Source organism: Diaporthe batatas, assembly GCF_019321695.1.
Source record: "Diaporthe batatas strain CRI 302-4 chromosome Unknown Contig00013, whole genome shotgun sequence".
NCBI lineage: Eukaryota > Fungi > Ascomycota > Sordariomycetes > Diaporthales > Diaporthaceae > Diaporthe > Diaporthe batatas.
The window spans coordinates 1256594-1274944 of record NW_025408560.1 but is presented as its reverse complement, the minus strand read 5'-3'; the positions used below and the strand labels follow the sequence as shown (position 1 = coordinate 1274944).

Below are 18351 nucleotides of genomic sequence, written 5' to 3'. Positions count from 1 at the left end.
TTATTAGGTAAATAGTAGTAAAAGCTAGGTAGGTAGATATTAGTTTATTTATAATTTATAATAACTTTTTTTCTTTATTAACTTATATTAAAGTTAATAATATTAATTTAAACTAATATAGTTTAATATAAAAATATAAATTTATTTAATAATAAATAATATTATAATTAATTAATTACTTTAAAAATAATTATTTTAAAAGATAAAAAAATAAAAGGTAGGAGGGTAGGAGAGTAAGAGGGTAGGAGAGTAAGAGGGTAGGAGAGTAAGAGGGTAGGAGAGTAATAGGGTAGGAGTGTAGAAGGGTAGGAGAGTAGAATATAAGAGGATTAGAGGGTAGGATAGTAGGAGAGTAAGAGGTAGGAGGTAGGAGGATATAAGGGTAGGAGGGTAGGAGGGTAGGAGGGTAGGAGGGTAGGAGGGTAGGAGGGTAGGAGGGTAGGAGGGTAGGAGGGTAGGATGGTAGGATATAGGAGGGTAGGAGGATAAGATGTAGGAAGATAAGAGGTAGGAGGGTAGGAAGGTAGGAAATTTATTTACATTTTATAAATTCCCAATTGACCCCATCAACAAGGACAGGGGGGTTGAGCCCATCGCCAACCCCGAATGTGTCACCAACACCAAGCTGAAGCACAAGACCACCGCCGGAGCCGACATGCACGTTGGTGTCACGGGCATGCTGGCCGTCTACAGGCTCATGCGCCACGCCAGCAACGGCAAGGCCTGGGACCCCGCTGCAGCAAAGGCCCGATGGGACGCATGGCAAGCCGCATACCCGGACGCCAGGCCAGAGGACAGCCTGGAGTTCTTTGGTGTTGACCTGGAGAGCAGCAGCCGCTACCTCAGCCACGAGGACGCCCCGCCTGCCACGCACTACATGGGCTACCATATGGAGGACTGGTCCAGGAACCACTCCATGCTGGCCACCATCTTCGCGGTGTGGAAGAAGCCCTGGGAACAGCTGGGGCCTAAGCGCAACGTCGAGGTCTACTCGACCCCGTTCGAGTCCCAGGAGATGGCCGAGCTTCAGATAGCCGCCAGCCACGGCGAGACGAGCGAGAAGGAGGACAACCGCCTCCGGATGCTGCAGGCCATGGCAGATATGGGCTTTGGCGACCTGGATAACGATGATACCGACTCGGATTTCCGCCGCATTGTCAACGACATTGTGAGCAGGCGCAACGACCCGGCCGCCAACAGGAAACTCGACTTCCAGCAGGGGATGGAGGAGCTGACCAGGGACCTCGCAAAGGTCAACGGTTACATGAACCTGGCCTACAGCAGCAATGCCACGAACAATATGAACAGGCCCGACCTGTTTAAGCGCGTCAGCCCTGAGACCACCTCGATGATATAGAGTATCGTCGAGGCGGTTGTGGGCTCGCAGCACGGCACCCCGACCAACCCCATTGACAACAACACCTTCAAGCCCAACAGCGCCATCATCGAGTTTACACGCAAAACCTCAAAGGCGTACCTCTCCAACTCGGCCAATACCGTCGACGCCCTCCGCGACGTTTATATGGCACGCAACCCCAGGCTGTCGCCCGAAGACGCCCTCAGGCAGGCAGAGGCCAGCATCGCCGCCACACATGCCCTGTCGTCATTCACCAGCGGCGAGATCCCAGTCGACCCACCATGGCCAGCCACGCTCCGGTCACTCGGCCTCGACCCCAAGATGGATGAGCTCGTCTTCAACGCCGAAAACACCCTTGTCACCATGGCCGACGCAGTGGGCAAGGGCGCCAAGGGCGCTAATGCGAGCACCAACGAGGAGATCCTCCAGAAGGCCGCAGTTATCCTGCCGCACCAGGCCAAGAGTAAGTCTAGCCTCACAAGTAGTCATTTTATCCCATATAAGACAGTGGCCAGCAGCAGTCTTCTTATCCCATATAGGACAATAGCTAACAGCGATCTTCTAATCCCATATAAGTAAAGAAGACCACTTCTCAAGCTTATCCCACCCTAGGTATATTCCTATAAGTAATATTATAACAGACGTTAAGATTATCCTTAGGTACATCTTAACCCAGATTAGCTCATTCCTTAACGCCAATACCATGGGACTCAGCAAGAGTCTGATTGCCGAGCTTATCATCTACATATTATCATTGCTGGCAAATGACCCGTCCTCAGGTACGAAGGGCCCATTCGACCCCCACGTCTTTATCTACCAGACGAAGCTGCTCGGGCAGTACACCTCGGACTGCCTGCGCTTCTTCTCTGGCCTCCGCGAATACTACATTGTTAGCTCCACGAAGATGGATCCCCCCCCCCGGCCCGGTGTCAAGACCATCCATGGCATGGCAGCCTGGGAGAAGTTACAGAAGATAATATACGACAGGCGAAACGACCCAAGCGTAGGCAAAACCACCCCCCTGACCCATATAGAATAACACGTGCACTCGAGACCTGTCCAGTCCGGATCGGTATAGTCAAGTTACCGCTAATGCGTCATATTAGATCACCAAGATTACCATCGCCATGACCATCCATCTCATCGAGAAGCGCTGTCTCTCAAGCGAGACATTCGTGACAGGCCAGGATAGCTTCGAGGAGCTAATCGGTCACACGAACCGCCGTATTGTCGCCACGCCTCGCAAGCGCAACTGGGCCACAGATGCCAAGGGATGGTTCAAGAACGCGTTTGACGGCGATGGTGCTGACGAGGCTGCCGCCGAGGGCGCACTCGACGGTACGACGGATGACGCGACCGCCAGCGGGACCGCAGATGCTAGCGAGGCCAGCGACGAGGAGAGCGAAGATGAGCCGGCTGAGGTGGAGGCACCTGCCAGCCGAGACTTCAACACGGCCTGCCGGAGGATCTGGGAGGAACACAAGCCGCCGGCTGGTAGCTCGGCAACGCCAGCCGAGGCCACGGGCGAGTTCGTGGTCAGCAAGATCGACCCGGAGGGGGGCGACCTCCGGGAGGGGTTCAACGAGACCCTTAGCGGCGTGCGTCTGGTCCAGGCCTTTATGCGCCACCACAAGATCAGGACGGGACAGCAGGCGCTCGAGTGGGCCAAGAAACACCCAGGGGGGATCCCCGTGTCGGGGCGCACGAGCTACATGCTCGGCCCCAAGTTCTTCAGCGAGGAGATCCTCAAGCGCGGCGAGCACCCCATCTACTGGCACGTGACGCTTGACGAGGCGCACAGCCTCCGAAACTATGGGTCCATACAACACATGACGGCCTCCCTGCTCCCCAAGAACACCATGTTGCTCCTGACGGGCACACCCATCTTCAACAGCATGAGCGACTTTAGGGCATACATGTTCCTCTACGCCGCCCACAGCGGCATCGACGTCTACCTCAAGCTGCTCGAGACGGATGTCCACCGCCTGGACCGCGCGTTCGAGTCATCAGAGGACCTCATCCGCCTGGGCCTGGTCGAGCTCAAGGACGATGCCGGCAGGGGGTGGGTCGACGCGCTGTTTGCGTGGGCCGACAAGGACCTGGCCAGACGCCAGTGGTGGTGCCTCCTGGCCGACTTTCGCATCCTGGCCAAGAGCCCTGACCCCACGACGAGGCTCGTCGCATGCAGGATGTTCCAGAGGTCCTTCATGTCGCGCCGCACCATTTCGACGCCGCTCGTGGACCACATGGGTCGCACCGTGTACCCAACCACCAGGCTCCCGCCGTGCCACGTGAGGACGGTCTATGTCCAGCACTCGAAGGACCGCTTCCAACGCCTTGTCCTCCTCACGGACCTGATGAACAGCGAGATCAAGGCCGCCAACGAGGAGCGCGCAATGGGTGGCGGGGCCTGGATGAGGAGGCGCCGCGCGGCCGCGGGCAGCATGGGCGCCCGCCCGGGCCAGCGCCCGGTCCTCGGCGACAACCTGCTCGAGTCGCAGGTGCGTCACGTGCTCAACCTCGCCTAGGAGGGTGACGCGCCAAAGGCATCCGCCCTTGGGTTCCACCGGGTCATGATCGCCGTTGCCAGCGACAACCACCTGTTCCGCATGTACTTTGACCCCGAGGTCAACAGGAAGGACCCCTTGAAGAAGCTGTCCGCCGCCGAGATCAGCAGTGTCAACCAGGTGCTGGACCCGCGCGGGGTTAATTTAATCTTTTTTAGATCTTAAAAAAAATTAAATAATTTTATAGAAGAGTGGAGATTTATAAAGTAAAACATGAAGAGAGAGTAGAGTATAAAATAATAAGTACTACTAGATAATTAAAGTATTTCATTTAATATTAATGACGAGCAGTTGGCTATTACTGACCGAGTGGCAGGCATTCATCAGAGCCCGGAACAGCAAGACTACCAACTCGTTACGTCACGAGGCTTATGAGAGAAGTATTCTGAGCCTAACAGCATCAAGATGTCCCGTGATGCCAAGATGGAAGTGCTGAAGCGGAAACTGAACGATCAGAAGGTCAAAAACGGTCTGAAGCTTCACGGTGACATCACAGTCGAGGTAAAGTGCCATTTCTGTGGCTTCCTCCGCCTGGACGTCACCCCGTACTTTCTGAAGGTGGATGGGACCGAGTTCTATGTTGCAGCAAGGGCGTACTGTCCCGTATGTGCGGAGGAAGAGGGCAAGGTCCTAGGCGATGGTGTCTGTCGCTGGTTCATCACTACAGAATCCATTCTCTCGGTCAAAGATAAACCGGAATACCTCAGCAGGTCGGCTAAAGACCTCATCCGGTATGTGGAGTGGTTTTATGGTCCCGGTTCCGACAATGTTGCGGGGTTAAGTCAGTCAGTGGACGCCATCATCGACAGCCGTGACATCGGGACGAACGAGAAATCAACAGTGAAGACACCGCGGCTGCCAAAGAGCGGTGACAAGGGCGGAAGGAGGCCTCCAGACTACATACAGGAGCGACAGTACTACTACTACGTCGACCCCCAGTCAAAAGAGCGGTACAATTCCAATTTCACAACGCTTGGCTTACTCAAAGTTCATTTCAGTGGGAAGCACCCGAGCGCCATATGGGACGAGACGCTCGTTGAGGCGAAAGTCGGTGACCCAGACGGAATGGTAGCCCCAGATGTTATTTCAACCGGCCTTCAGCACTGGTCTTCACCAAAATCCGTTCCCGGCGTCATGATCCCAACCCCTAGGAAGGAGGTCATGGCCAAGACAAAAACACAATCATCGAATGCCAAGAACACCCTACTCCAGTGGCTTGTTAAGAAGTCCGAACCCGTCATCCAGCCCCGTGCCAATGCTGGTATGGCAGATGAGCCAGATGACGGTGCCAGTGGTGACAACAAGACACGGGAGGGGACGGAACCGGGCACGACGAATAAGCGGACAGTCGAGGTCTGTGATTACACCTGTGACGACGACGAGACCTCACACGTCACTTCAGCTGTCCGCCAACCGGCCGAGGCCACGCGGATGAACAAGTGCGTGCGGACTTAGATTCTATCTAGGATATTTCCTTGTTATTTTTTTTTTTTTTTTTCATGTTCGACATATCATAGCTCATCAAAAACAACCTGTTAGCTTTCCTCACAATTAGTATCTTAGCTGTATACATAGCTGTGGATCTCTTCAGGCACTTGATTTAGACCCGTCTAGGATCGCGGTGACAAGGGCGGAAGGAGGCCTCCAGACTTCACAAAGCCCCGGTATCTCTGTTACCACGTCAACCCCTCCTCCCAACAACGTTGTGACTCGAGCTACACCCAGCTTCATTCCTTGGAGCACCATTTCAAACAGCATCATCCCAGGGCTTCATTCGACAAGAAGCTCGTGAGAAGAAGATCACTGCCGAAGACAAGACTGATTCGTCCGATGCTCCGATCAGCCTCCAGGAATGGCTCGTCCCCCAGCCGCAGCCCGAGACCACGAAGAAGACCACCGTCCAGGGCAGTCTGAAGCAGTGGGCTGTGACCAAGCCCCATGCAAAATACGATCCGTCAGTCGAGCTGGATGACTATGCCGGTGAAGACGACGAGACACTGGAGGACACGGCGGCTGCGCGTCAACGAGCCTCTGCGCGGGCCGCGGCGCGGGGAAAGAATAATCGTAAGCACGCGCTTAATTACACTCTTTTACGTTCCAAGCGTCAAGACGGTGCCCCTTAGCCTTGTCTGTGCGTCGCAAGGCTGAGGCCACAAGCACTTGTCGCATTATAACTATCGTTATCGACATTGTATTCTTTTCAAGCGCTGGGTCTTGAGCGTTTACCACTGTATGAAGGCGCCACGTACATTTTACATGTGTGGGGATTAAAAACGAAACCACCACTTCCTCCAGCGGCGTGACGCCCAATTGTGTTCCCATGATAAGGACATTGCGACTTGGGAGTCCCTAGTGGAAGATCTGGTGCGTCTTGGTAATGACAAATCGACCTCGAATATCTGATCGAGCCTTCCGGACCGCTAGACGTCCCCTCGACGTGCTTGTGAGTATATCCCACCTTCAAAACGTCTCACCTGAAGTACGGGCACGTCCATAACAAGACCAACCCGTCTTTGAGGTTACAGGACGACAATATTGGGGCCAACGATCGCGTTCGGATACAGGACATAATCCCTTTCAGGCACGACTTCGTATCTGACAAGAAGGGGGCGTCCCGTGGCAATGCGAGTACCCCAACTGGACTCAGATCCAGGGAGGATGCCATAGGTTCAACAAGGAGTTGCTGAGACATTCTAAAGTCATTATCTTTGTGGGCAATGACAATTGTACAACATGGAAAAGTTTGCTCGATCTCGAACAAGGCGACCGGATCCAGCAAGTGCAGTTCAAGGTCTCGGTGGGCGGCTGCAACGTGAAATTGCTCCTCCACATTTACCACCAGTCGACAGCTTACTATAGAGATCGGATATTCGCACCCACCAAAACGGAGGGTATACCCAGGCCCCAAGGGATAACCTCTCATAGGACAACCTCTCAAAGGATAACCTCTCATAGGATAACCTCTCATAGGATAACCTCTCATAGGATAACCTCCTATAGGATAACCTCCTATAGGATAACCTCCTATAGGATAACCTCTTATAGGATAACCTCCTAGAATAACCTCCTATAGCTTGTAGGATAACCTCCTATAGGATAACCTCTTATTAGATGACCTCCTATAGTATAGTCTCCTATAGGATAATCTTCTTAAGGAAAACATCTTATGTGATAATTACTCGTGGTTTGGTGCTAAACTACGTACTTTGATCTCGAGTTCCCTGGTATGGGTGTACCCTCTGTTTTGATAGGTGGTGGTTATTCCAGCCCTTTTAGTATGGGGTTGTTACTTGGGTAACCTGTAAGTGATGGGCTAGTACCTAAATAAGCCCTTTTTACGATAGCCCCTTTTTCTAACCCCCTCCTGCTCTATAAGTAGGAGAAAAATTTTTTACTTTCCTCTCTTTAATTAATAGTAAACTATTATTAAATTAAATTAAGAATATAAAAAAAAAAAATATTTATTTATTTAAAAATAAAAGATAATAATTAAATTATATAATAAGTATTATAGTTAATTTACTTTTAAGTTATTATTTTTTATTTTTTATTATAATTAAATATTTAAGTTTTATATTTATTTTTTAATTTAAATTTATAATAATTATTTATTTATAATTAGCTTTATTTAAATAGCTTTAATATATTTAATATTAAAAGAAATTTAATTTTATATTTTAAATATTAAAATAGTATTACTCTAAATAGTTAAAATAGAGGTTATATTATTTTATAAAAAGTATTAAAAGGGGTAGTTTTTAAGAGAAATATATTATTTTTTTATAAGATAATAATTAGATATATTATTTTAATTATTTATAATAGGTTTTAAGCTTTATTTATTTATAATTTAATTATTAAATTAATATTTAAAATATATTTAATAAGTATAATAGTTTAAAATATATATAATTTTAACTTTTATTTATAATATAAAATTTAATAATAATAAAGCTATTTAATTTATTATTTAAAAAAGTAATAATAAATAAAGTAGAATAAAAATAATAACTTTATTTATATAAATAAGTTATAAAAGAATAATACTTTATTATTATAGAGATATATAGTAAAATTAATAAAAAATAGGGTCTATAATTAGCCCCTTTAAAGAGAAGAGTTCTCTTTTTATAATATTTAATTAAAACTTAATTATAATAATTTAAGATAGTTAATTTAATTAATTTTTAATACTTTTATAGATTTAAAGGGATAAAGTTAGATATAAAGTAAGTAAAATACTCTTTATTTTAAATAAAATAGATTAAATAGTTATTTATATTAATAGTTAGATAATTTAAAAGCTTATAAATAATTAATTTACTTTATTAAATAATAATTTAAATTAAAGGTTTATTAAATATATAATTAATACTTTATAATATCTCCTACTTTTATAGTTTTTCTATTTTTATAGTTTTTAAACTATTATATAAGGGATATTTTATTCTTTTTTATTTATTTACTTTAAAATATAGTTATTATTTAATCTATTTAACTTATTAATATAATAATTAACCTCTTATATTAAAAATATATATAATAAATATATTATTAATCCCTTTTTATTTTAAGAATAATTTAGTTTTTAATACTTTTTAAAGTCCCTTTATCTTTAAGTTATCTATTTATTAAATTTTTAAAGTCCTTTATAGAAGTAATAAAATAGAGAAAGGTTATTATTATATAGTTTATTTTAAATATAGTTTAATTTTATAAAGTTAGTAGTAATAATATATCTATATTATTATTATTATTATTATTAATTCTATATAGTAACTTTTATTAAAGTAGTAATAAAAATAGTTATAATAATAAAATAATAATAATATTTTTATTAAGTTATAACTATTTTATATAACTTTCTACCTTTTAGTTAGTATAGATAATTATAGTTATTATTATAATAATTTTATATTATTTTAATAGTCTTTATTATTAGGTAAAACTTATATATATATTTCTATTTTAATTTAAAGTATATATTAAAAGTAATTTTATACTTTAATATAATTAAATCTTTCTTTATTTTATTTATAATTTTTTATTTTTATTAATTTATCTTATTAAAAGATAATATAGTATAAATCTTTAATTATAATAAATATTATTTTCTTAATTATAATTAATTAAGTTTTTAAATAGGTTAATATATATTTATTTAATCTTTTTAATAAATATAGTCTACTTTTAAAGATAAAGAGTAAGTTTTAGAAAATAAAGTGTTTAGAATTCCTTTTAAAAGATTAAGTTCTAAAAGAATATATTCTAAAATTATAAAAGTAGCTCTATAATAATATTTATTAAAAGTAGATAGTATTAAATATATTAATCTTTATAGTTATTTACTCTTTTACTATTATTAGGTTTAATAGGTAAGCTTTAATTAAATCTAATAGTAAAGTTTATCTAATAAAGTTACTTTAGTGTACTTAATAATATATATTTTAATATATTATAAATTAAAGTTTATAAAGTTATATATAAAGTTTAGAGTAAAGATAGAAAAATAGTAGTTAAATATAATATTATAGTTTTAATAGTTAGTTTAGTAGGTTAAAGTCTTAAAAATACCTTTATTATTTATATTTAAGGTAATTAAAATATATAGGGTATATAAAATTAAATTAACTTTAATATTAACTTTATTATATATAGTTTTATAATATTTATTAAGTTATATATTAAAGATTATTATAATTAGTTTTTAGAATATTATAAATAATTTTAATTTAATATTAATAATAAAGATTAATAAAGTTTAGAACTTCTTTATATTTTACTTTATTTACTATTTATAAAAGAATTAAAAGGCTAGTTAATTAATAATATAAATAAAGGGATCCTTATATTATAATATAATACTATATTATACCTTTTAAATTAATTAGTTTTATTTTAATCTATTATAAGGATAAGGGTTTATAGTTAGTTATTAGTTTAATTTAGGTTTTTAAAGAGCTTAATATAAAAGTTTATTAACTTAAAACCTTTTAATTATTTAAATAAAGGAGTATATAATTATTTAATAGAAAGTAAATTATTATTTTTAAATAAGTTATTAGAAACTTTCTTTCTATTAAATATAGTTATTATATAGTATAGATAATATTAAAGATTTAATTTAAAGTATATTTATTTTTAATAAATTTAATAATTTAATTAATATTAATATTTTTTATTAATAAAAATATTTTATAAAATATTTTATATTTTTAAATAATAATATTATATAAGTAAAGTATTAAATTAATATTATAGGTAATTTATATTATATATAATTAAGTAATAATAGTATTATATTATTTTATTATATTATAAAAGAGTAAAATAAAATATAATATTTATATTAATAGTTTTAAAATTATTAAACTTTAAGGTTAAGTATATTTATATTATTATTATAATTAAACTAATATCTTTTATTTAATAAGTTTAAATTTAAGTTTAAACTTTAATTAAAGTAATAGTGTTTAAAGGTAATAAGGATAGCTTTAAGTATAGTATTTAAATTTATCTATTTTAATATTTTTTTAATTTACTTTTACTCTTAAATTTATATAGGATAATTACTTTAATTATAAATAATAGAAGTTTTTATTATTAATAAGATTTATTAATAATAATTTTTATTTTTATTACTTTTATAATTTATAGATTAATTAAATAATATAAATAAGAAATTTTAATTTTTATATTATATTTAAATATAAATAATATAAAAGGTATTAATTATAGATTCTTTTATATAGATTAAAGTTTAAAATAATATAACTTATTATTTATTTAGTTTATTTAAAAGTATATATCTTTTAATATTTATTAATATAATACTTTATATTTAAGTTAAATATTTATTATATTTAATTTTAAATATTTATTAAAGCTTTTATTTTTAAGGATTAAGTATTATTAACTTTAAGTTTTTACTCTATAGTTATAAGTTAGTAAATTACTTAAAGATTAAATAGTTAAGTTATTTATAAAAGGTATAGTTATTTTAAGGGAAGAAAATTAACTTTTAAAATATATAGGTTTAATATAATCTTTAAGTTAATTATAATATTATCTATTATTATAAAGTATAGTATAAGTAATATAAGATATACCTATTAATAGATAATATATTTATATTACTTTATTTAAGGGTATTATATTATTTATAGTTTATTTTAAAGTTTATAATATATAGCTTTTATTTTATTAATATAATAAAAGTAAAAGAAATAAATAGTATATATTATATATATAGAGTATAAAATATTAATATAGATATAGTTTTATAAATTATATATTATTAATATATAGAAAGGAGGAGATTATTATAATATAAAGCTTTAAAATAAAAAGAATAAAAGGGTATATTAAGGGCTATTATATTATATTATAATTAATTTATTTATTTATTAATTAAATAAAGATAGATTTATATTTAAAATATATTTAAAGGTATAATAAATAATTAACTAATAGAAGTTAATTAAAGGTAATATAATAAAAGTTAGAGTAAAGATTTTATTTAATTTAAAGTTAAATAAATATTTATTTAATTAATAAAATTTATATTATATAAGTTTATTTATTTAAAATAGTTTATTAATAAAAGTAAAAAAGTTATATAAAAGGGTTTTTATACTTTATAATATAAATAAAATAGTTAAAATTAAAGAACTATATAGTTAATATTAAAAAGTATAGATAGATATTTATTAAATTAGTTTTATTAATTAATACTAAAAGGTATAAATAGATTAAAGATTAATTCTTTTAATTAATATTAAAGTATAAATAGGTAAAAGATTAATTCTTTTAATTAATATTAAAAGTATTAAAGTAGTAAAGTTTAAATTTTAATTTTTTTATTTTTATTATTATTTAAATATATTAAAAATATTTTAAAGATAGATTTATTAATTAATTAATAAACTAATATTTATATAAAAGTAATTAAAAATATTATAATATTAATCTTTAATTTATTATTATTATTCTTTTAAGTTATTATTACTCTTTATATTATTATTATTTAATTAAATTAAAAATAAAGGTTATTATTTAAATTTAAATATTATATTAAATTTATTTTTAAAAGTAAAAGTATTTATTTATTTTAAATATTAATATTATTATAGGTATTATTATAAATAGTATATATTTTATTTTATATTAATTACTTTAAAAGTCTATTTTATAATATTTAAAGTAGGTTAAAGAAAGTACTATCTTAAGGTTAGATGTTATATTTAAGATTTTTATTTAATCTTTAAGTAAGTTTTTATTTTAATTTTAAAGAGTAAATTAATAAAAGATTATAAAAGTAGTTAAATATATATAAACTTTTAAAGGTAAAGTTTTAAATATATTAAAAATAGATATATTTTTAAGTTAAATAGTTAAATAGTTAATTTTAAAGTATATAAAGGATTTTATAATTTAAAAGCATAGGAAAATAAAGTATTTAAGTATAGTTTATTAAATTTAAATATAGTGTTTAAAATCTAAACTTTTAAAGTAAGTATAATATTTTAGAAAGTTATATATTATATTATTAATAATTAAGATTATTTAAATAATAAATTTAGTTTATTTTAAATAAATAAAGTAATTTAAATATTATTTAAAGTTATTATAGCTTTATAATATTTATATTTAAATATTAAAATTATAAAAGTAATAAAAATTAAGATTAATTATATTTATTATAATATTTAATAAGTATATTAATATTAAAATTAGATTATTAAATATATTAAAAGTATTAATTTTTAATTATTATTATATTAATATAAATAGATAATATATTTAAAAATATTTTTATAATAATAAATAATACTTTAAAATAAATATATATTAATTAATTAAATTTTATATAAAGTAGAGTTAATATTAATAAATATAGAAAGTATAGATTAAATTAATATTAATTAGTATTAATTTTAATTTAAAATAAAGATTTAAATTTATAAATAAAATAAAATTATTAATATTAATTAATATTAATTAAAAATTAAAAGGTTATAATATAGTTAATATTAATTAATATTAATTAGAGATTAAAGAGGGTAAACTTATAATTATTATTAAAGAATATTAATTATAATTAATATTTTATATTTTTAATATAATAGTAATATAATTTTAAAATATAGGTATTAATAGAGTAAATTAAAATATAATTAAAAATAGTTTTATATTTAATTAAAATAAAATTATAAGATTATTATTAAATTTAAATAGTTATAAATATAATAAGTTAAAGTTATTAATATCTTATATAATAGTTTTAATATATATAAATTTAAATATTAAAAGACTTTAAAAGTATAATATATTTTTAATTTATTTTTAAGTATTTTAATAGTTACTTATTTTTAAAATTAATAAATTTATTTAAAATAATATTAATTAATATTTATATAATTATATTCTTTTAATTATAATTATTATATTTAAAAATTTATAAAGGTTATATTTAGAATTTAAAGAAAGTTAATATTTAAATTATTACTTTCTTTTTTATTTTTTATTATAATAATTTAAACTTTAATATTATATAATAGAGTAATAATTATTAATTAAAGGTTAGTAAACTTTAAAAATATAATAAAATCTTAAAAGTAATTATTTATAAATTTATTAATTATAAATTTTAATATAATATAGTTTAAAATATATATTTTAATATAATAAAGGAGATATTATTTTAAAAGTTTATATATTAGAATAAGTTATTATTATAATTAAAAGTTATAGAATAATATTTATATCTTAATATATATTAATATACTTTAATATATTTTTAATAATATTTTAATTATAAATATTTTTATTTTTAATATTATATATTTAATTAATAGATAATAAATATTATTATTTTTATTTTTTAATAAAAGTTTATATAAGTTTATATTTATAAATTTTTAATGTAATTTTAAATAGATTATAAAGAAAGTTAATTTTTATTAATTTTATTATTTATATTAAAATTTATAAATAAATCTATATTTTATAAAATAAAATATTTAATTTATAATAGTTTATAATTTAATTAATAATTAATATAATAAATATTAATATTAAAATTAAAAGGTTTTATTTTTATTAATTTAATTTAAATAAAATATTTTAATAAGGAGTTAAAGTAATTATAAGAAGTTAGTATAAGGGTTTTAATATATTAATATTTATTAATTATTATATATTAGAAAAGAAACTTTAAAAAAGTTTAAAAGTTAAACTTAAAGAAGAATTTTACTATTTTATTAATTCTTTTTATTATTATTAATATATTTAATTAAATTATTATTTAATATATATTTTTAATTAATTATATTTATTTTATATTAATAATATAATAGGTTTTAATAGTTTAGTTATAAATTTTATATTTTTATTATTAAAATAAATTTAATTAAATTATTATTATTATTATTAATAAGTTTATTTTATTTTATTTTTTTAAAAATAGATAATAAAAGATTAATTTAATAGTTTATTTTTAATAATATTAATAAATAAATAGTTATTAGTTATAATTTTATAAATAAGTTTTATATATTTTAAATTAAAAGTTAGAAGATTATTATAAGTATTAAACTTTTATAAGTTAAATATATAAAAATACTTTTTAATTTAATAAAAATAATAATTAATATCTTTTAAATAAATAATAGTTTATTATATTATATAATTAAAATTAAAATTTTTATATATTTTATTAATTAGTTAAATTAATTAATTTTAAGTTAAAAAGTAGTTAATTTTAAATAGTATAGATTTATTTATTTTAAATTAGTATTTATTAATATTAATTATTATTATATTAATTAGTTTTATTATATTTTAATATTTATTTATAAAGTTTTTTATTTTATAGTAATTTTTATTTTTATTATTAATTATTTAATAATTATAATTATTTTTATAATATAAAATTATAATTAATATTATTAATAAAATTATAATAAATTTATAAATAAAAGTATTATTAAAGAAGTATTTATTAATTTTATTAAAGTATTATTTAATTATATTAATAAAATAAGAATTATTATAAATATAATAGATAATAAATTAATTTTATTATATTTAAAGAAACTTTTTTATAATTTTATTAAATATAAATTAAAAGACTTTATAATTTATTATAAATATTATTATTTTTATATTAATTTTATTAATAAAAGTATATTTTTAAAAGTATTTTATTTTATTTTATATATTATAATAATATTTATTAATATTAATAATAATAATAATAGTTTATAAAGTAAGGAATAAAGATTAATATTAATTAATATTAATTAAAGAGAGATAAAGGTTAATATTAATTAGTATTAATTAGGGATTAAAAGGGTTATAATATAGTTAATATTAATTAATATTAATTAAAGATTAAAAAATAAATAAATTAATTATTTAATTAAACTTAAAGTTATATTTATTAAAGTTAATAAATTAGTTATTAAAAATATTATAGTAATTAATTTATAAATTAATATATTTATTATTTTTCTTTATTTTAAATTAAAATATATTTAGTTTTTAATATTTTAAAAGTTTATTTTAATAGATATATAATATAAAATAAAGATTAATATAGTATAATATTATTTAAAGTTTTTTAAAGTTAGTTATTAAAATTTTAATTATTTATTAATTAAATACTTTTTTAAATATTAAATTAATTATATTATTTTTATTTTAATTAAATTATATATATTTTAATATATTATTAATTTAATAGAAAGATTTAAAATTTATATAAAATATTATATTTTTAAAAATAATAATAATTAATTATTAAAAGAAATTATATAAATAAAGTTTTAAGATAATAATTAAAACTATTTTATAATTAATAAAAGGAGTTACTTTATAAAGTTAAGTATTTTATAATAGTTATTAAATACTTTATTTATTATTATTTTAATAATATTATTATATTAAATTATATAAAATATATAAATAGTATAATATTATAATTTATTATTTAATTTATTAATAAAGGTAAATAAAAGTTTAATTAAATAACCTTTTAATTATTTATTCTTTATATTTCTTTTAAATATTAATAATTTTTCTATAAAGTTTATAATATTTTATTATATTAAATTTTTAATTATAATATTTTTAAATTATTTTTATAATATACTATTTATAGTATTTTTAATTTATTTTAATATAGTTTTTAATATTTTTATTATTTATAATTAATATTTTAATATTATTAATTACTTTTTTAATATAAATATAATTATTTTTATATTAATATATATATATATAATAAATTATTATATTATAAAATAAATTATTAAAAAAGTTATATAAATAATTTAAGTTTAAAATTTATATTTATAATATTTAATATTAATATTATTTATATAAATTTTAATAAAATAGTAAGTAAAATATTTTAATATTATTATATTAGTTATTATATTTAAATTAATTAATTTTTAAAGTTTTTTAAAGTTATTATTTTAAATTAAATATAATAATTAATTAAAATTATTAATTATAATTTATAAAATATTATATTTTTAAGTATTATAAAATTTATAATAAAATTAATTAATTATTAATATATTTTAATTTAAATAATAAAGTAGTTTTATAACTTAATTATTTTAATTTAATAAAAGGATTAAAAATTTTATTATTATTATTTTAAATTAACTTTAAGCTTTATTTACTTTAATAAAAAAGTTAAAAGATAGTTAATATTAAAAGTATTAAATTAAATAATTTTAATAAATAATTAAAATATAAAAGTTAATATTAATTAATATTAATTTAAATTTTAAAAATAAATAATAATTTTTAAAATAATAATAAATAAAAGGTTAATATTAATTAATATTAATTAGTTTTAAAATATATAATAATTTTTAAAATAAAATAATAATAAATAAAATATTCTTTTTTAATAAAATTTATATTATTTAATATTAATTATTTTTAACTTTTAATTAATAAATTTATTAAAATAAGTTATATATTAATAAATATATTTAACTTTAAATAAAATAAGGATTTTATTAAAGGTTTAATTTTTATCTTTTTATAATAAGTAAATAATATAAAAAAATTTTATACTTTTATTAATAAAGTTTTATTTTTTTAACTTTTTTAATATAAACTTATAGTTTTTAAATTAATAATATTTAATAAATTAAATTTAAATTTATTTTATTATTTTTAAATAAAAATTATTTATTTTTATTTATAATTTTATAAAAAAATATTTATAATTTATAAATAAATTATAATAAATATATTAAATATTTATTTTTAAAAATTTAAAAGTTAAGTTTTATTTTAATATTTAAAACTTTTAAAACTTATTAAAATTTAATATTATAATAAAAATAATTAAATTATTATTTATATTTAAAAATTATTAAATTAAACTTTAATATTTTTAAATAAAATAAAAATATAAAGATTTAATTATTAATTAAATTATTAATATTATTTAATTAATTAAATTTAATTTTTTTAATTTTTATTTAAAATTTTTATTTAATAATATTTTTATTTTTAATTATAATACTTTTTAAATTATTATTTAATATTAAATTTTTAATAGTTTTTAAAAGTATTTTAAAATTTATAATTTATAATTAATAATAATTAACTTTAATTTTTAATTATTTAATTAATTTAATATTAATTAATATAATTTAATAAAGTTTAATTTTTAATAATTTTAAATTAATAATATAAATAATTTTTAAAAGTAATAAAAAAAAAAAAAAGAAAGTAAAAATTTTAAAAAAATTATAAAGGGGAGATAGATATTTATATTCCTTAATAATAAATTTTATTAAATAATTATTTATTTTCTTACTATTTTTACCTTTTTAGGTATAGCTTTAATAGTTTTAACCTTAATTTACTAGCTCTACTCCCCTCCCCCCCCTCTACCCCTATAGGGTGATTAGGGGTGATAGTAGGGGTATAGGTGATGGGTCACCTGTACGCTAAGGCCTGAGATAAGTGCGAATATCCGATCTCTTACTATATGATTAGGGGCTTGTCCGGCATTGTGAAGAAACTGGTCTTCCTGGCATTTCATAGCCAATACATGATCAAAACCAACGATTATCTTCGTGGGGCCTATAACGACCTCGTCTGGAATGCGGCCTGTTCCTTCGCCGGGTTGGACATTGTGAAGCACGATGCCTTCGTCAACTAAACTGCGTTCCGGGTTCGGAAAAGCAGTGCGGCCTCCACTACACCGCGCTCCCATCTCTTCATACCACTTCGGGAAGAAGCACCGGGACGCGGAATGGGACGACGATCTGCCAGTCTGGAAGGTCGTCGACTGGGATTCAGACGTAGAAGAGGAGCTTGACGATCCTAGAGCCCTGGAGCTGCCATGTCGGCAGCCATGGCCTGAGCGCGCCAGAGTCGGCGCAGAGA

General features: G+C 27.3%; 1 protein-coding gene across 1 annotated transcript; it reads left to right on the top strand.

The window, feature by feature from the left end:
• Positions 1-655: 655 nt before the first annotated feature.
• Positions 656-4096, top strand: KVR01_010471 (uncharacterized protein; the record flags this gene model as incomplete). Its single annotated transcript, XM_044794444.1, has 5 exons — positions 656-1327; positions 1358-1820; positions 1939-1969; positions 2018-2360; positions 2464-4096. 5 exons carry the CDS (start codon positions 656-658, stop codon positions 3883-3885), a joined length of 2931 nt encoding a protein of 976 aa, XP_044640630.1. The 3' UTR covers positions 3886-4096.
• Positions 4097-18351: the final 14255 nt, after the last annotated feature.